The following is a 20,781-nucleotide window of genomic DNA, read 5'->3' as shown; positions in this document are numbered from 1 at the left end:
TGTTGACTCTCAAATGTCTTCAGCTTAAAAATAATCTTTATGCCAAAGTGACATATTTTGGGGTGGCATGTTCTGATTCCCTTCAACTGGAAGACACAGCATTTCCCCTATTTATTCGCTTCAGGGTCTCACTCTAAGTATATGATCCATACCTTCTGTTGTCACCTCTTCTGTGCAGATGCCCTTGACCCTGAATCCCATGCCAGGATTAGAATGTGATGGGGGAGACCAGCCAGATACTCAAAAAGGGCCGTAAGACAGCAGACGATTTGTACACTGCTGCTTCAGGATTTGGGGGGATGGTTTTTTCCAGGAATTGTCAATGCTCTGAAAAGCCAAGTTCCTCCGTTCACTTCCCAGGGGCTGGGAGTGGGGTCTGGGATGCCTGCAGAAAACCTCTTAGCAGTTCTCCTGCAAACGCTCCACAGGAAACTGGACTTGACTTCTAAAGCTGGCCCCGTTCCAGAGGACTTCACTCTCAGGACTTTTTTTTTTTTTTTCTTTCACAAAAGAACCTGTTCTTGTGGATGTGGAGGGGCCGGGCTTCGAAAAGAAACCCGCTTTGCCAGCTCCGGGCCTGTGCCGGAGCCCAAGGAGCAAGGTTGGCCGGTGGCCGGCCACGTCCACGTCCAAGGGCAGGAGGGGGCCGCCAGACTCCCGCTGGCCTCCTGCAGGACACAGGAAAGGCTTGGGGCAGGAACAGGGGGTGGAGGCCAAGTGCGAGGGCAGCCTTGGCCCTGAGGCAGGGCGTCGTCAGCCTGACGGACCTGGGGCTGGCTGATGATTAACGGGGAGTCTGCGGCTCCAGGGCCCGAGGCAGGGAGGCCACCTGTGTGTGCACAGCCCGGCCTGTGACGTGAGCGACTTCCTGGTTACAGGTGAGAGCGGTCCGGATTCTCCGTGGCCGAGAGATTTGTTCCTGTGGGGAGAGCTCAGAGGCAGGAGAGGGGCCTTTGGGGACCGCAGTACCTTCGCTGAAGCCCCAACGGGCAGATCCACCTGTCACAGGTGAGACACTGCGTGGGCCTGGTGTGGCCAGCGGACTCCCCGCAGGTACCCGCTTCCTCCTGGGGAGCCGGTGCTCAGCCCCGGGCAGGCCGCTTGCTGGTCTGGGGGGGCGGGGAAGTGCTGGATGATCCAACACGTAACTGTTTCTCAAATTCCACAGAGTTAAAAATTAAAAGATCGGGCTGCTCTGCGAGTTTAGGAATTTGAGACGATTTCTCATCAAGCTTCACAGGGAGCTGTTCTCCGAATGCGTTGAAAGCCGAGACTCGCTGGAATTTGGACGGTCTGGATTCAAAGGCTGGAAAATTCCTGGCACTCCCGTTATTCATTGGACAGACTTTAAATGCCATTTATTCTTCCCCAGTGAGAGGCCTGATGGAAAGGAAATTGCTCTAAACCTCTGGAAGTTCTAAGACTCCCCACGTCTGGCAGACAGGGCCAAGGCACCTCCGAATACGGAGTTGCACAGAGCTGGGGAACTGGGGTGGAGGAGGGGCCCTGGTGCCCTTGTATGTGCACATAGAGGTTTGTGGAGAGCCCCTTGTGTGCATTTAAATTCCCTCCTGTCCTACCTGTTTTTGGGTTTAGGATTTATGCTGATGCCTAAAAACAGGATGTCTGCAGCCTCTGGATTTTATGATTTCAAGCTTTTCCCCAAAACCCAGACATAAGGGTTTGTGTGGGGGGGTAAATAAGTGAAATGATCGCATCTGGCAATTTTCTTCCTGAGATGACTGGCTTGGTGGGTGCAGACAGGTCTCCTGAGTGTTTCTGCCTTGTCTGGGCAGTAGGAAGTGGTTGTGATTTAAATTCTGTCTTGATGCAATTTTTAAAAAGATTTTTATGGGGGTGTAGCTGATTAACAATATTGTGTTAGTTTCAGGTGTACAACAAAGTGAATCTGTTATACATATACATATATCCACTCTTTTTAAGATTATTTTCCCATATAGGTCATTACAGAGTACTGAGTAGGTTTCCCTGTGCTATACAGTAGGTCCTTATTAGTTATCTATTCTATATATAGTCGTGTGTATATGTACATCCCAATCTCTCAATTTATCCCTCCGCCCTGGTAACCATAAGTTTATTTTCTACATTTGTAACTCTATTTCTGTTTCAATGCAGTTTAATAAGATTTAAGATTTTCGAAGGACTTTGCAGTTTTTCAACTAAAAGTAGATAATCCAAGTCTTCTGTAACCAAATGAATGAGAAGTAAAATCTCAAACTACTCCATAGAGATATGAACTTGCAAATTACCTGGCAAAGCCTTCCTTTAATTAAAGTAAACTGTCTGAGTTCAGTTGCAACTTGGAATCAATTTGGTGACAGTTCCTTCCTGTACACACCCTTCAAAAAATACTGTCCTCTCAAGATCCACGTCTGGGTTCCTGTAGCACTCGAGGTGTTCCTACGTGCCCCCGCCCGGGGGGTTCTGCTGGGCTCTTAGAAATGGACTCCTTCTGTCACACAGAGAATAAGCGAGTTAAGTAATCTGGTGCTAGTCTGCAGCCTGGCTGACTAGACAATCAGTGACTAGAAGCCTTTCCTAGTGGACCTTAAGCTCATGCTGCAGTTTCAGTAATGCTGGGTCCGCACTTCACATTTATTGCTTTCAGAAAAATGTGTGACTTTTATAACTCGGCAGCTCAGTCTCTCCTCCATCCTCCACTTGAGCCTAGATTTCTAGGTTACTCGTAGAGTGACTGGCTGGTCCACTTGTGTTCAACGAACCTTGAAAATTAGTAAATGATTTATTTGGCGCTTGGTAATTTGGGAACTTGGATCCAGCTGGGAAGGCCATGATTTCAGTTTGGTTTGTGTTCAGCTGCTGGACAGCTTGGTATCAAGGTGTATCTGTAGGGATTTACTGAGGCTTTTTTAGATGATGTCAGGAGCTGAGTTGCTTGGTGGGAAGGTCCTGCAGCACAGATGCTGGGACCCTGACATTACACACACGAGCAGTTATGGTTTACTATACAGGCTGAATTTTCCAAAGACATCCAAAGACATCAGAAAACAGAGACGGAAACCCCACGTTCCTGCGCGTGAGCTGTGAGCACCCAGTGCTGTACTTACATGTAAAGTGGGGTCACGGGCCGGGCCTCCCCGATCCCTGACACCCCACTCTAGTTGATTCAGCAGCTTGTATGACGTGCTTTCTGAGGGAGCAGGCGATGTGGTTCTTACCTGTGTCTATTTCAGTTATTTGATTTCGGCTTGTGGGTCGTGGTGGCCTATGTCCTGTTAGAGACGACAGTATGGAGCCCGGGGGGCGTGGCAGCTCATCACAGAATCCCGTGCGCGCTCGCTTAGGGAACCCGCTGCCCCCTGATTTGGGGGGAAGGGATGTATCCCCGCCAGCAGAGCTGTGAAATCCATGTGGAGGCCAGAGCCAAAGTGAAAACTCCCCGCAGCTTGGGTCGCTGTGCTAAGGACGTGTGAAATAAAGAAACGCCTTCCTGGGCTGAGGAGCCGGTGTTTTTGTAGACAGTTCATGATATGTTCAGTGGGAGATTTAACTTACGTGCTCTAAGCAGTGCTGGTGGATGCCCCAGAGAGGCCTGTCCCAAGGAGAAGGAGAAAATAAAAAAGAAAAATGCAGGGATGGAGAGTGAGCAAGAGGATTCTCAAAGAACAAAGGAAGGGCCGAGAGATGCATATGACAGGATCCCGGGGTGCTACCAAGGGGCCAGGAAGGCCTTACTTGGTCTACGCTGACCTGTCTCCTGTCCCAGCCCCAGAGCCCCCTCTACGGTTCCCCAGACGTGCCAGGCATGGTCCCACCCCAGGGTCTTTGCACCTGCTGTTTCGCCTGGGAAGCTCTTCTGTACATACCCATGTGCCGGTCGCCTCACCACCTTCCCTGTTCACTGGGCACCTTCTTGGGAGCCTTTCTCTGACCTCTGCGTTTGAAGCACCAGCCAGCCCACCAAACACACATCCCCTCACACGCACTGCTCTCTTCTATTTGTCTCCACACCTCTTACCACCTAATAAGCTTATGATCTAGTCCTTCCTTTTGCTGTCTGTCTTCCCTTTTGCTAATGTACACTTGTTGTGAGTAGCATTTTTTTTTTCTCAATGATTAAAGCATCCTGATTGAAGTGAGTAGCAGTATGCCCGCACTCTGACCTTTCGGTTAGTGATTCTGTGGCCATGGTATAGCACGTGCTTCCCACGACTTATACATGGGCTTGGGAGCAAGATCGTTGAATACACTGATTCTCAAACGGGAGCACATACAGGAATCAGTACAATGTTTAACTTTAGGTAGATTTCTGAGCTTGCCCCCCAAAGCTTCTAATCCAGCAGGTCTGGGGTGGGCCTGAGAATTTGCTTTTCTAACACGTTCCAAGATGAGGCTGGTGCCACTGGCCAGGCTGACTTATCTCTCCAGGGAAACACACGAGCTGGGAGGGTCCCCATGCCCCTCTGAATGGAGACAGGTTATGACCTGCCTGCTTTGCTTTCCCAGGTGTGGAGGAGCATGCGAGATGCGGGCTGCTGCCGAGGCATCCTGGTTGCGCTGGTCGTCCTGGCTGGGCTGGCAGGTAGGGACCACGGAGCTGACAGGCACTCTCCCGGGCATCCACCTGGAGTGGGCGGGAGGGACTTGGAGGAGGCCACGGGGGCTCGTGGCTGTCAGCAGATTCTGCCTTAGGCTCTTCCTGTTGGGTCCCCTCCACCTCACCGCCTCCATTTCCTGCTGCGTCGGCCTCACGCCGGAAGGTTCCCTCAGGTGAGCAGGAGTCCACCAGTCCTCACCAGGGTCCCTGCTTGGTCCCAAGGTCATTGCTCTTGTAGAAGCATCCCATTCCCCCACCTGGATATTCTCCCCTTCCATTTCTACCTGGTCTTCAAGGAAGACCTGACTTGGGCATCACCTCCTCCCTGAAGCCTTCCTGACCTTGCAGTTTTCTGGGTGATAACCTCACAGCTCCCATTGTTGGCAGAGTGAGGGGCCCATTGCCTGTGAGAGCCCCCAGTCCTCCCGACAGTTCCTCTTCATCCTGGAAATTTCCCAGAGTATCAGTCGGAATAGATTCCAGGTGTCCCAGGCCAGGGTCTCTGGATCAGATTCCGCGTTACAGGAGATGGAGTGTGCAGACCCCTGGGTGCTTAGGGTAACAGGAGTTTGTATGCCAGCTTTCTTTTGACTATGTCTTGTCTTGATTTCATGGCTTCTGTCTGGTGTGTTTGTCTTGTTTTCCTAGCTAGGTTTTAAAGTCCTCAGGGTATTCTTACTGTGGGGACTTTAAGGCGCTGTATTGAAGAATAATATACATACAGAAAAGTGCACAAGTCATAAAGGTACAGCTTGATGAAAGTTTACAAACTGAGAGCCTTTGTGTATCAACGAGGAGCCCAAGAACATTTCACAAATGCTTTCTTCAGCCCCTCCCCCTCCCTGAAAGTCATCATTATTCTGACTTTTAGTTGCGTAGATAAGTTGATAAGTTTTGCTTGCTTTATACTTTACACACCTATAAACTCTGTTTCAGATGGCTAGATAATAGTTTTTTTTTTTTTTTTTCTTTCTTAACTCCATCCACGACAGCTTGGAAAAATAAAACAGAATAAAATAGTATAGGAATGATCAGAGTGTGTGATGTGCAGTCAGGACTGTTTTACAAATTTTGGTTTTGGGTGTGTTTACACATTAAGCCAAGGGAACCAGGCTGTGGTGTTAACATGTATTTAGGGGCAAAGTTGTTTGGAAGCTTATGCCTTCTAGTACGTGGTGCTAAGCGTTTAGTAGGTGCTTGATATGCATTTGTTTGTAGGGTGGAGAGGAAAACAGTTTCCCTGCTTGTGTAGGGACTCATGGGGTTAGCAAAACAGGCTCAGCACACATTTTAGGGATATGGCTCCAACGTGGCTGTCTCAGCCACGGTGGCAAAAATCTCTTCCAGCAGCTTAGTGGGAAACTGATGAACTCTGCGTCTACAATTTTTCTGAGCTATTTTTCCTGAAGTACTGTTTGAAGGCAGGGATGGCTTGGGTTGAGGTCTGGAGATAGCTATTCCAGGAGGGGAGAGGATTATGGGTAATCCTAGAGCCCTTTGGGGGATGGGGTCCATTGCAAAAGCCTGAACTCCTAGGATGCTTCATCTTGGAAAGTGTCGGGTAGAGCCACCTCCAATGGCTTTGAATAGCTGAGGACAACCTCCACGTGCCCCCAGAGGACTCCTGCCAGCCCTCACCTGTCCACCTTGCTCCTAGCATGATGGGTTATTTGTTCACTTGGTGAATATTCACTGGGAACCTCTTACGTGCCATTTAGGTGCAGGCACTGGGATGAGCAAAACCAGGCACAGTCTCTGCTAACAAAGAGCTTAGACATCAATTGATAGAAAAATCAATACAAAATCACCACCATGACAATTGCTTCACTGATCTGAAGGCCTGTTATGGATAATTTGACCTGCACAGGGTGGTTTGGGAAGGCTTCCTGAGGAGGAGACGACTTGGCTGGGAGCTGAGGAGTAAGCAAGACTAGTTTTTCAGGCAGTCACTGACTGTGCAAAGGCCCTGGGGCCAGAAAAAGTTGGTGAGTTGGATAAATTGAAGATGGTCTGGTGGGCAGAGTGTGGAGTTTGGGGCAAAATGAAGTTGGAGAGGATGTTGATGTGAGACTAATAAGGGTCTTAAGATATGGTAGTGTTAAGGGTGATCTGGTCTGTATCGTAAAGGATGGAAATATTTTAAACAAAGTCTGGGGTGTTGGGGTGGGAGGTTGGAAAGTGTACCTGGTCACATAGGCATGTTGAGAAGACCAGTCTGGCTGCCATGTGGAGAGCACAGTCTTGGGTGATGGCGGTGCCACAGCAGTGATGATGGCACCTCCTGCTCTGGTCAGCAGGACATGGGGGGCAGCTCTGATACACCTCAGGACCCCCTCCCTCACTTGCCAGTTTCCTTCTGATGCTCCCAGCCCCCGATGTGTTTTGACTACCATTTTCTCCATCGGAGCTGTCTTACCTGGGCACTTCCCTTCTGCTGCCCTCTGCTTTATTTCCCTTTCTCCCGTCTGCTTTTAACTGTCTGCTTGTCTGTTCATTTCCAATGTTAAGTAAGAGATGGGAGCAGGTGAGGGGTCTACATGTGCAGGAGGGAAGCTGGAGAAGAGGTAAGTGGAAAAGTAGAGGGGTTAGTTGGTGCAGACCCTCTGTGCCCCACACGCCAGGGAGACGCCTGGCTGCTACTCCAGGGAGCTGAGAAGAAGCAGTTGCAGAAGAATGGTATTTATGTTTAGGATCTATCTGCAGACGACTGGGAGGGGCCAGGCAGCTGGCGCACATGCTACTGTGTAAGTGATTTCAGTTTTGCAGCTGTTAGGGCACAATGAGTAGAAGAGAAGCTTCTAAGTCCTGGGTGGCAGCCAGCCATTTACACGGAGATGCCTGGTGGAGCAGGATTTGCAAGACAGGAGGAAAGCAAGGGGCTGGGCGGGGCTGAAGCCCTGGATTTGGAATTGGAGGGTGTTGGCAAGAATGAGCATCTTGCAAGTGGATCAGCTCCTGCAAGGGAGGACCCGGTGTTGGGTGATCACCATAGCTGGTGACTGAGGTGGGTGTGGGGACACTGATCGTTCTCGTGGCTCTTCCCCTGGTTTGGCCCTTTGCTCTACAAAGTGAAAGGGAGAGCAAAGGGGAAAGCGGACTGTTTGACGAAAGGTCTTATTTACAATTTTCTCATATTTGTCCTGTGTGGGGCAAGTTACACACACTGCAGCTGATAGGATGCAGGGGAGGGAGCAGTGAGATTCCAGGGCCTCACGTTACAAGAAATAGAGCTTCTGAGTCACAAGGCAGAGCTGGAGGGGAGTTTACTCATGGTGGTAGCAAGGATCGCAGGCAACGATGTCAGGGGTGTTTAGTGATTAGGATTTGATGCCGCCTGTTTAATTTAAAGGCCAAGTTCAAAGTGGAAGAGTTTCCATTTGGTCCAGGTCCCTCCCAAGCTCCCACCTCCTGAGCTGCACAGTAAGGTCTGTACCTGGTGCATTCTTGCTCCCATGTGCAGTCTGTAGGGAATTTAAAGACTGGCTTGGAGTGAACAGTGTTTTGGAGTGAATAACCTACCCGGCACCAGGAAGTGATGGAACCAGGGTTTCAGATGCTTTGCTTATCCTGCTGGAGTGGCCTGGACGGAGCAGCTGGCCGGGCAAGCCCTGGTCTCACCACCCCTGCGCTCCCAGCACCCAGACCCGTGGGCTGTGTTCAATCTACTCCCATGGACCCGAGTCCGAGGTGGGAAAGATGTTGTTATCACAGTGTAGAGTATGAGGACACGTCTCGTCTTTTCTTCCTTGGGGTGTAGATTTGGCTGTTCCTTTCCTTTGAGCTTTTTTTAAAAAGATGCAGTTAAGGGCTCGTGGAAAGAGCCAAGTTGGCACAGAGGCTGTGGCTTCCCTGGGGAATCATTTCTGACTTCCCTTTTTCAGACTTTTTCCCTTTTTTAAAAAAATCCCAGATCAGAGGGATCCTTGGATCAGAAATATGTGCCCAAGGGTAAGGGAGAACACTCAATTTGAGTGGTTATTTAGGGTCATACTTTCTCTCTCTTTCTATCATGCCCAGAGGCAAAACAAAGAATAGTGATCATGTTTACCCCCAAACAGGATTAGTCCTAGCTAATTCTGACCTTCCCTCAGTTCTGCCTCTTTGGAGCCTGGGATCTCCTAGTTGACCCAGTCCTACGGGCCTCAGGGACACTGCCTGTACACCCCATTCTCTCCCATTGACCTGGACCTGCTGTGGGCATCATCCCTGAAGTGCATTCTGGGTACTCAGGTGAGTGCCAATGTGTTAGTGCGTGTCTGGTGGGGAGGTTCCTTCCCAGAAATCTTTCAGGTGGTAATTAGATTCTTTTAGAACCTGCCTTACAACTTGACCTTATAAGATTGGAAGGAAAGAGGGGCTGCAGTTATTTGGGGTTACCCAGTGTGGATGAGGGCTGCCTGGTGGACCCACAGGGTTCATATAGCTCCGGAAGGTGATAGAAACATGTAGTCTTTTTTTTTTTTTTAAGATTTTTTTGATGTGGGCCATTTTTAAAGTCTGTATTGAGTTTGTTACAATATTGCTTCTGTTTTATGTTTTGGTTTTTTTGGCCATGAGGCATGTGGGATCTTAGCTCCCGACCAGGGGTTGAACCTGTACCCCCTGCATTGGAAGGCGAAGTCTTAACCACTGGACAGCCAGGGAAGTCCCTGGAACATGTAGTCTTACTGATGGTGGCAGGCGTGGCTGAGAAGAAACCAAGAGTGTGGGCTGTTGGGGGGTCTTTTTACTATAAGCTCTGAGTGAGATCAGAGGGCAAAGAGTGGGAAAGAGGGAAAATTCAGAGTGGGAAGGGCTGAGTTTGTGTCTCAGCCCTACCACTGTGATCACAGGTCCTGAGACGTTGCTGGTCTTGATTTCCTCAGCATTAAAATGTAAGAGGTAACAGATGAGAAACCTTGGGGATTATCAATTGCTCTGTAAGTTCTACTTTGAATTATTATTACAAACATGGGAAAGTCTAGGAAAACTCTGACCACCAATTCGCTCTTCTGGGGTGATAAGAAAATCAGTCCTAAATGGCTGAATGTTTTCTTGAGTTCTTCAGTAGCAGAACACACTCCATCTTGAGTGTTTCTGACTGAGTTCCCATGAGCTGGAGAGGTCTTGATGCCCTCCTTGGGGAAGGCCAGTTAGGAGTTGTCATTCCAGTTAAAACCAGTGTCAGAGTGCATCTGGTGAGTAAAAGGTAGAATGTTGTGAGAAGTCTGAAGGAAACATTTTACTTTTCTCCATGATTTTCTTGGTTTGTCTTGTAAGTCACATAGTAGTGACTGCTTACTGAGTGCTTGAGGATCATGTTAAGGGCTTTATGTGGATCGTCTCATTTGGTTCTTAAAACTAGTTGCTGTGGTACTTTTAACCAACCTTGGGTCCACTTGCACAACACGCAGCCAAGCCAGTCTACTGACATGAGGTTGTGGTGAAGGAAGGTGCAGCATTTATTCCAAGCACCAAACAAGGAAAACAGGCAGCTAATGCTCAGAAGACCCAGACTCCCTGATAGCTTTCAGGGAAGGGCTTCAAAAGACAGTGTGAGGGAGGGGGTCATGAGGTTCATGAACAGCTGATGGACATTCTTCTGGTTAGTTAGTGGAGAGATCACAGGGTAGTATTTCAGGAGTTAACATCATCAGCCTTCTGGTTCCAACTGGTCTGGAGTCTATGTGCTGTGGTCAGCATGCACTTAACTTCTTTCACCTGGTGGCGGTTTCAGTATTTGCAAAACAGCTCAAGAATATGACTCAGGATATTATCTATAGCCCTGGAGGAGGAGCTAAGTGTCCTTGACTTTGTTTTATGGCTAAATTATTATTATTTTTTCTGTTTGACAGTTTTCCTTTTGTTCTGCGTTTTCTCACTTCTCTGGTTAAATTTTCTATTTGGAGCTCAGGGAAGGTCTAAGAGGTTAAAGTGTTTCTACAAACAAGAAGCAGGGGGGATAGGGGAGGGGAGGGCCTGTCTCTGGGAAGGTCCTGTAGCATTCTGCTGGGTTTCAGTACTAGTGTCCCTGTTGTGCAGCGAGGGGAGTGGTCCAGGAGAAGTGTGAAAACTTTCCCAGTGAGGCAGGACTCTGGAGTTCACAGTGTCATGATCTAGAACTACCTGCCCACCCGCTGGAGTTTTAAACACAACACTAGATGCTCTAAGACTCTCTACGAGGCTGCCAAATGCATCCCCCCAGTGTTGTCATTGAGGGATCCCACTCTCCTGCATCCTTTACATCCCCACAGGGTTCTCCTGGAGGGATCCCATTCTCCTACATCCTTCTATGTGTTTTCCCTCTCTGTGTCTCCCCCACATATCTCTTCTCATCCTTAGGAAGTGGGGTGTGGCATTAGTGATAGTTCCATCCTAAGGATGCAGGGGCATGCGGTGGACCATGATCACGGCAAGCTGGGATCTCCACCCTCTATGCAAAGAGAAGCTTCTTTCCACTTCCCCTTTTAGCCTTGGGATCTCCTCTGAGGTGGAAATCACATGTCCTTCCCACTTCACTGGGAGGAAAATTCTCATTTCATGGTGAGGCTGAAACACTTGCCAGAAGTCACAGAGCTAGGCTAGTGGCGGCTCTCTGGACAGGCTGGGGTCAGATACTTAAGGTAACATCCCGCAGGAGGTGGAGGAGGGACATTGCTCCCTCCAGTCCCAATCCCACTGGGAGTTCCGTGGACTGTGGAGTGGGGAGAGGGCCATGGAAAGGAGGGAATGGGCGTGGCTTCCTGTCCACTGGAAGCTCCTGAGCTACTGGGAGACCTGGTATTGAGACCAGTAGGACATGGAATCTGAGCCACGGGATGGTCACCCAGTGGCCACAACTGGTACTCCTAAGTGCTACGTTGTACAGTTGACTTCTGTAGTCATCCCCTCACCACCTTGAAAAATTGATTGTCTTTTAGCTTGTGGATCCAACAATGTAATCATAGAGGGTCCCAAGAACGTCACGGCGCTGAAGGGCTCGGAGGCTCACTTCAACTGCACCATCTCGCAGGGCTGGAAGCTCATCATGTGGGCTCTGAAAGGCACGGTGGTTCTGAGCATCACGCCCACGGAGCCCATCATCACCAACAACCGCTTCACCTCCGCGAGTTATGAAGAGGGCAGTAACTTCATCTCTGAGATGATAATCCATGATGTACAACTCAATGATACGGGGCAAATCAAATGCAGCCTCCAGAACAGTGACCAGGATGGATCCGCCTTTCTTTCTGTCCAAGGTGTGCATGCAGGTGACTCCAATGAGAGCATTTGGAGTTCACTGGGTTAAATGTCAGGGGACTGGAAGGGACCTCCTGAAGTTCATGTCATATATGGGGACATATAGGGTCGACCTTCAGTTGGTGCTATGATTAGAATTATTCTGAACTGATGGATATTTTGTTACTTATCACCACGCTCCCTCCCCCTCTCCCTTCTTCCTGGCCTTCCTTCCTTCTTTCATATGTGGACTCGCCTTCAGTTGGTATGCTTAGAGCTATTCTGAACTGACTAGTGTGTGTTGTTTATAGGTGTTTATTTCTCTCCTCCCATCCTCACTGACTGTCTTTCTACTTTCTTTCTTTCTGCTTCTCTGCCTTTCCTCTTCCTTTTCCTTCCTTTCCCTTTCCTTTCCTTTTTCTCTTATTAAGACTATTAAAGACAGCTTTTATCACCTTTTTTTTTTTTTTTTGTGGTATGCAGGCCTCTCACTGTTGTGGCCTCTCCCGTTGTGGAGCACAGGCTCCGGACGCACAGGCTCAGCAGCCATGGCTCACGGGCCCAGCCGCTCCACGGCATGTGGGATCTTCCCAGACCGGGGCATGAACCTGTGTCCCCTGCATCGGCAGGCGGACTCTCATCCACTGCGCCACCAGGGAAGCCCTATCACTTTTTCATCTGACCAATTTCGGTACTAATAACTTTTCTGGAAGTACATCCTGGAACTCTGGGGCCAGTTGCCATCACTTGTCTTTGATTTAGAGAGAGAGTTGACGATCATTGCCCTTTTTCTAGTTTTTTGTATACTTGACTCTATTTCTTTGCCTGACATCATTTATCAACTTTGAATCATGCTTTAACTTTTTCCTCTTTCCAGCTGAATTCCCCTAATCTACTCTTCCTGCCCCCAGTGGTTCTTATAATCAAAGGTGTGTGTTCACTAAGCCCTACCAAGTCTTTTAGAGAAAACAAGAGTAAACAAAATTTATAATAATGGATAACTTATTTTTCCTATTATCATTTATTCATTTTCATCATAGGGCAGTTGTGGGATCAAAGGTAATTTTCAGGTGCTGAAGATTATGCTACTTAGGGAAAAAAATAAAAGGATACAAGGATTCAGAACATCTTTAAACTTTATCAAAGTTTAATCATTTTGCATTCCTTAAAAATGTAATTATGTACTATTTGTAGATGCATTGGAGCTTTTAGAGTTCCTGATTTCTATGGCAGAATTTCTTTTAATAGACTACATTGTGTCCTTGAAATTTTTTCTTATGCCTGTTTATTAGTTTATTTAGGAGAAATTTCCAATGATTTGGTCTATTAATATTCCTATCAAATCAAATTTGATAACATTAGATGGACTTACATGTCTACCTATTTCTACTTGCATTTTTTAATTTAGTCAAATTGTTATATCTTTACTTTTATGTGTCTTTAATTTTGTGTGGTTTAATTAGGGGCACAATGATATTCTCTAAATAAGTGATCCTGTGAAGCTACCTGGATTATTGGCCTAGTTTGCGTGACCAAATTATTATCCTAATAATTTGTGGTATAAAGGAAAGAACACAGGACAAGGAACCAAAGATATGAGTTCTGGTTTTGTTTTCATCAGTTACCTACCTTGGTAACTCCTGAAATGGCTCAATTTCTTTATCTTTAAAGTGAGGATAAGGCTCCCCTGCCCACATCACAGGTTTACTATGAGGATCGGATGGAACAATGACTGAGGATGGTTTGAAGACTCCAAAGCCCTGTCTGTTTCAAGTTACTACAAATGAAGCTGGTGGGGCAGAGAGGTCTAGTGATAAATAGCACAGATGTGGGAGCCTGACTGCCAGGTTCAAGTTCCAGCTTTATCCCTGACTAACTGTGTGACCTTGGACATGTTACTTAATGACCTTGTGTCCTAGTTTGCTCATCATAGGGCAGTTGTGGGATCAAATGAGTAGGTCTATATAAAGCCTTTAGAGCAGCACCTGGTTCATAGCAATGCCCATAAAGTCATTTGCTATTATTTGTTGCATTCCCAATAGGAGCATGCCATTGTGTTAGGCATTTAAGGGGGACTCAAGGTGAATGCAATAAGACACAGTCCTGCTCTCAAGAATCTTACAAAAAGAGTAGATAATGCAAGTGCATGAATAACAGTGGTGCAACATAAATGCTGGAAAGTGCAATGAGAGGGAGACAAGGTAAGGTTCAAATTGGGAAGGGAGATGAGAGACTTAGTGAAGGCTTCTAGGATGACTCCACAGAGCAGGTGCCATACGAGATGTGCCTTGAAGGTCTGTAGATAACAGGCAAAGTGGGGAAGCAAGAGAGGAGGAGGGCACCCCTGGATCAAGGAAACAGGATTAATGGCATGACTTATTATTGCTATGCTTATGGCATATCAGATTCATAAATCCATGTGGTTTTATAGCATCTTTCCAAAGATGCAACTATGAAGTTGTCTGAATACCCCTAACATGCATTAAAAAAAAAAAATCAATTAATTAATTAATTAATTTTGGGCTGTGTTGGGTGTTCGTTTCTGTCCGAGGGCTTTCTCTAGCTGCGGCAAGTGGGGGCCACCCTTCATCGCAGTGCGCGGGCCTCTCACTATCGCGGCCTCCCTTGTTGTGGAGCACAGGCTCCAGACGTGCAGGCTCAGTAGTTGTGGCTCATGGGCCTAGTTGCTCTGCGGCATGTGGGATCTTCCCAGACCAGGGCTTGAATCCATGTCCCCTGCATTGACAGGCAGATTCTCAACCACTGTGCCACCAGGGAAGGCCCCCTAACATGCATTTTTAAATGTTGGTAATTACTGTAGCTTTTGGTTTTAACACTGATGGAAGAACAAGAATCTAGGGAAGTTAAAGTTTTCCTCAAGGTCACGTGGAAGGAACCCATAGATCGAGACAGAACTCCATCCATTTACCCTGGTTGCACTGGGCTGAAAGGCACTTTGCTTTTAGAGAAACAAAAGTTCTCTGGGCAATAGGGTCTCTTCGAGGGAAAAGAACCATGAAAAAAGAGGAAGCATCCAGTTTATTTTGAAAGTGAATTTTCTAAAGTTTGTTTTTTTCCTTCCCATGTATCCACAAGAAAAAGAAAGAGAACTTACATAACTCCAGGTTGAGTCATCCAAAATCTACATGAATATTCTAGCCATCACCCTGTGTAAGGTGCTTGTCATGTCACTGGATGACTTTTGTGAAAGCCAGTGGGAAAAGATGGATCACAAATTCTGAAAAAGGAAATGCTTCAGATTGCTGTATTTTTGCCCATACACCAATTAATCACACACCAAACTCTAGATCTCTTGTGTTTTGAAGGTCACTAAGACTTGAGTTCAAGATCAACTGTTACTAACTGAAGCAATACCAGCCCCCTACCCCCAGCTTCTGTCATCTTAAACCTCTCCATCAATGAAACAATGAATGAACTAAAAAGAATAAACACAAGATCCTGTAGTCTGAAGGGACAAATCTGTTCCCTTCTCACTGCTGCGTTTACAGTAATCCTTGAAATAGCTAAGGTGCTTTACTTGCTCCAAGACATTATTCAATAAAGCAATAACTGGAAATTAACATTTCAGAGTAAGAAGAGCTTTCAGAGCTGATCCAGCTCAGTCCAGTCTGGAAACTCCCAGGCAACCCCTAGATTCTTTCAGGGTGGTCTCTGTGGTCAGGGATTTTCCCACTGTACATTGGGAAGGTCTACATAACTCAGTGGACCGGGGTTTTCCAAATGACTGATGGATAATGATACAAAATCATGCAAGGGTAAAAGATCCATTCAAAGTGCCAACTAGAGCAATGGATTCTAATGTAACAGCATGAAAGTTCCTTAATACGGTTTCAGTTTCCACAGTGTAACTAACCTTTAGGCAACCACTGCTTGTCAAGTGTTGGTGTATCAGTAGTATCAAAGAATATCCATGATTATCTGAAAAGCTTCCTAACCATTCCAACCATATATCCGTGTGAAGTCAGATTTTCTTCATATACTCCACAGAAGGCAATATATCGCAACAGAATGAAGGCAGAAGCAGATATGAGAATCCAGCCAGATGTTAAAAGAGATTTGCATAAATAGAAAACATGTCATCTAATTTATTTTGGGTTAAAAATAAATATATTTTCATAAAAATATGTTAATCCATATTAACAGGTAATAGGTTATGAATGTTATTTTAAAACAAATGTTTGAAAAAATAAACAAATATTTAATTCTTATTTCAAATATGGAAGATATTGATAGAACCCACAAAAATCAAAGGTTTTTGGAGTCCTCAGTGGTGTTTAAGAGTATAAAAGTTACTGAAACCAAAATGTTTGAAAGCCACTGATCTTGTTAAATTGTCTTGTTCACCAGGTAGTAAACAGAGAGCCTGAACATTTCAGTGACTTACCCACAGTGATGGCAATTTTGTGGGAAAGCCAATATCGAGAACAGATCTTTTGATTCTTAGTCCAGTGTTCTTTCCATTATATTACATGGCAGGGAGTTTTAGGGTATTTTAATCTGAATGTTTCACTGTCTATATAGTTCACTAATGCTGTGTTTTTACCGGGGCCAATCCTCAGGTTATTTTAGTAATATTAGCAATACAAGTGCTATTTTCAGATGGGTCATTTACAGAGTGAACCCTGGCATATGCAAGCGTGTCTTTACTAAAAACTTTAAAATAATTGATCTAAGTAATATATTCTGATACAGAATTTAAGGTAGTTATTTCTATAATTATATTATGTTAGATTTTTATTTAATTTGTACCTAGAAAAATATTTTAAGGCAATATCATAGGAAATTATCCTTAAAAATGTGACTCAATGGGCTTCCCTGGTGGCTCAGTGGTTGGGAGTCTGCCTGCCAATGCAGGGAGCGCGGGTTCGTGCCCTGGTCCAGGAGGATCCCGCATACCACGGAGTGGCTGGGCCTGTGGGCTATGGCTGCTGAGCCTGTGCGTCCGGAGCCTGTGCTCCACAGTGGGAGAGGCCACAACAGTGAGAGGCCTGTGTACTGCAAAAAAAAAAAAAAAAAAAAAAAAAAAAAAGTGACTCAAAAATAAAATGAATCTGACTGACCAAAGGCCAGGAGAGACTTACTTCCCATGAAACTTTGAGATGTGTTCTCCTTATGATGAAAAGAATGTAAAAGTTGTTTTACTTTTTGCTTTGGCTCCTAGGGCAGCCCAGGGCAAGTTTGCAACTCCACTGCAGACATAGTGCAGCCCTCCATGGTGGGCACATCCGCCCTCTCTTTCCCATGTAATTTATATTCCCTTGGATCCTGATTTTTATTTATTCATTTTCTCTGGAATCTATGTTTTCTCGTGAGCCACCTCCCCTTCTTCTGTGAACCTGACAGGTATAAATTAAATACACAGATCAAACCTGAGTTAAGGTTTCCAGATACAGACACAGTCAATTTGTGCTCGGGAAGATAGTGCTCATGCAATGTGATCTGAAGGAAAAATTTAAAAACATCTATCACCAAGAAGCATGATCATTCCTTCCAAACATTTCTCTTTTCTTCTTTAGTTATGGGGCGGTTGTTCATTCCTGAAGGCAGTCTAGTAGTCATGGAGGATAAGCCTTGTAATGTGACTTGCCGTGCATTGGGCTGGACCCCACTCCCACGTCTTTCCTGGGAGATTGGGGTTCCGGTGAGCCATTCAAGCTATTACTCCGTCCAGGAGCCTGAAGACCTTCAAAGTGCAGTGAGCATTCTGGCTCTGACGCCGCAGGGCAATGGCACTGTGACATGTGTGGCTGAGATGAAGCGGCTGCACGTCCACAAGTCTGTAACTGTAAATCTTACTGTGGTTCAGCCTCCCTTGGGTAAGTGAAGACTTTTTGCTTTATACAAAGTGGATTATTATTGCATGCTTTACATTTTGTATGTTGTGCTGCTTAATCAGTGATGCCCAGGAGAATTGCATGGTGATTTTGATCTCAGGTAGGGATGGTAATGGAGACAAATGACTTGTGTCAGCTTCATGACCTTGTAATTTCACTTTTAAAATTCCATCTTCAAGTGCTTCTCCCTTTTCTACTTACATATGGAAACCATTGAGAATCTTGACAATTACTTATAAAATAGCATCAAGTTCAGATGTAAATACTTGAATTCAATGTTTTTCTCTAGCTTTCACTCGTTGTTCCTGTCTGATCCCATCCCCTGGGCCAAGGAAGTGAGCTCTTTCAGTATCTGAGGAGGTCATGCACATTTTCAAGGATTCCTTCCAATCTTAGTGGGATTAGGAGGGTTCAATTTTTTTTTTTTTTTTTTTTTTTTTGCGGTATATGGGCCTCTCACTGTTGTGGCCTCTCCCGTTGCGGAACACAGGCTCCGGACGTGCAGGCTCAGCGGCCATGGCTCACGGGCCCAGCCGCTCCACAGCATGTGGGATCTTCCTGGACCGGGGCACGAACCTGTGTCTCCTGCATCAGCAGGTGGACTCTCAACCACTGTACCACCAGGGAAGCCCGAGTGTTCAATTTTTTACCCAGCAAATCCACAGTGTATCTCAAAGTACCAGGTCTATGTTTTTGTTTTTTGTTTTAACTTCACAAAATGACATAAGTTTAAAGTTTAGATCCCGAAGAAAATCTGTTGTAGGGTCCTTGGGAAACACCAAACTCTGACCACACCTTCATGGGGCCTCTGAACCTGCTTGACCTCGAAGGTCACCTGGGCCAACTAGAAAGCACAGGGGTTGGGGCTGGGTTTCATGCCTTCATTTTACAAAAGAGGAAAGGGAGGGAGGCCCAGGGAAGGACTACACTCCATTCCAGGTCTTATGCTGATGGCACAGAGGGATCCCGAAGCCAGGAGGAACTTCTCCCTTGGTCCAAAACTCTTCCCACTATGAAAACACTTCTACTTAGATCTTCCAAAGTTTGGAATAGAGTTACAGCCATAGCAAGATTAATAATAACAATAATAAAAATAAAAAATAGTACTACATAGCTCTTATTAAGTAAAGATGCATTTTTTCCCCAATTCAGTGTTTCACTTTATTTTTTCAAAAAATTTTATTGGAGTATACTTGATTTAAAATGTTGTGTGAGTTTCTGCTGTACAGCAAAGTGAATCAGTTATACATGTACATATATCTACTCTTTAAAGACACTGTTTTAAGAAGTTCTCAAATATTAACCAAGTTACACAACTTTCTTATGAGTGGATGCTGTTATTATTCCTGATGTAAAGATGAGGCAACAAGGCTTCCCTGGTGGCGCAGTGGTTGAGAGTCCGCCTGCCGATGCAGGGGACACGGGTTCATGCCCCGGTCCGGGAGGATCCCACATGTCGTGGAGCGGCTGGGCCCGTGAGCCATGGCTGCTGAGCCTGCGTGTCTGGAGCACATAGTTTGGAACTTGCTCACGTTTATAGTAGATGGCAGAGGTGGCCTCACCAGTGTGTCTCCAGAATCTGCTCACCCATCCACTCTGCCCTCCCCCTGTGAGCAGCCCTGGAAGATTTGTGAGTGTCCTGGGGCTGCCGTAACCTCAGACTGGGGACTTAAACAACAGACATGCTTTTTCTCACAGCTGTGGAGGCTAAGAGTCCAAGATCAAGGTGTGGGCAGTGTTGGTTCCTTCTGAGGACCAATCTGTTCCAAGCCTCTCCCCCAGCTTCTGGTGGTTGGCTGGCAATCTTTGGTGTCCCTTGGCTTGTAGACCCTGCATCACCTGATCTCTGTCTTCATCTTCACATGATGTTCTCCCTGTATGTGTGGCTCGTGTCTATATTTCCTTTTTTTTAATAAGGACCCCTGTCATATGGGATCAGAGGCCACCCTATGACCTCATCTTAACTAAATTCCATCTGCAGCAACCCTGTTTCCAAATAAGGTCACATTCTGAGGCACTAGGAATTAGTATTTTAACAAATGAATTTTGGGGACAGACAATTCACATCTGTTATGCAACAGATGATGTCTCTGTGGACCTGTAAAAAGCCATTTAGAGCCTAACCTGTGGTTAGCACCAGTTATCCTGAGCTTTGCACTGCAGGGATTGATCCCCACTGCAGTACCATCACAAGCTTGCACTCCTGATGTCTGGCCCTTGTCTCCAGCTCAGATGTCTCCAGAGACCAGGCAGACAACAGAAATTGGAGCATGAGTGAATCCACGTGTCAGGTAGAAGACAGAGTGCAGGGGCCTGCTGGGAACCAGACAGCATCCCCATCGACATGGAGCAGCTGTACAAGCTCCAGCTGGTTGTTGCCATTAGGAATGGGGACTCAGACTGCCAGAGCTTTGACCTGGTTCTGGTGAATATCAGTGTCTTTGAGAATAAAGGACACAGAAATCTGTGTTTTCTTTGGTTTTAAGTTGAGGTTAACTTATTTTAGCTTATTAAATTCAAAGAATTTTAGCTTATACAAGACTGTATATGAAGATGAAGCTAGAATTCAAAACTAGCTTGCTTTCTTATTATTTTGGACAATTAAAAAACCTTTAGAAAAGTTGGTGCAAGAATAGTACAATGAATACCAATGTATCTTCACTTAGATACAACAGATGTTAACATATTCTCATGTTTGCTTCTCTCTCTTAGTTTTTCTTTCCCTTTCTCTCTCCCTCCCTCCTTCCTTCCTTCCTTCTTTCCTTCCTTCCTTCCTTCCTCTCTTTACCATTTGAGATTTAATGACATTTTACCCCTAAATACCCCAGCATGTGTATCATAAGAACAAGGCCATTCTACATAGCCCCAATGTAGTTGGAAGTCAGGAAATTTAACATTGATACAATACTATTATACAATATTCAGTCCATATCCAAATTTCCCCGACTGTCCTTTCTAGATTTTTTTCCCCCAAACCAGTATCCAGTTAAAGGCCATGCATTACCTTTGGCTGTCAGGTCTTCTTCTGTCTCCTTTAACGTCCAGTGGTTCCCCCACTTTTTGTCTTTCCCGATATAAACATCTTTGAAGGATCCAGACCATGTATGCAAGATACCCTTCAATATGGATGTCTGAATTTTCCCAACATAC

The 20,781-nt window shown here is 46.0% G+C and overlaps 1 protein-coding gene across 2 annotated transcripts in view; it reads left to right on the top strand.

The window, feature by feature from the left end:
• Positions 1–547: 547 nt before the first annotated feature.
• Positions 548–20,781, top strand: part of IGSF5 (immunoglobulin superfamily member 5) — a 44,070-nt gene continuing 23,836 nt past the window's right edge. The window contains exons 1-4 of one of the 2 annotated variants that reach the window (XM_060099726.1): positions 548–878; positions 4,489–4,564; positions 11,479–11,796; positions 17,314–17,613. In XM_060099726.1, coding sequence (XP_059955709.1) covers positions 4,501–4,564; positions 11,479–11,796; positions 17,314–17,613 — 682 coding nt within the window. In that variant the 5' untranslated portion in view covers positions 548–878; positions 4,489–4,500. The remainder of the gene's footprint in view (positions 879–4,488; positions 4,565–11,478; positions 11,797–17,313; positions 17,614–20,781) is intronic. The other variant, XM_060099727.1, reaches the window with a different exon arrangement.

Source organism: Mesoplodon densirostris, chromosome 5 (assembly GCF_025265405.1).
Source record: "Mesoplodon densirostris isolate mMesDen1 chromosome 5, mMesDen1 primary haplotype, whole genome shotgun sequence".
Taxonomy (NCBI): Eukaryota; Metazoa; Chordata; class Mammalia; order Artiodactyla; family Ziphiidae; genus Mesoplodon; species Mesoplodon densirostris.
Note: the sequence above shows the minus strand (reverse complement) of the source record. Positions and strands in the feature narration are given on the sequence as shown.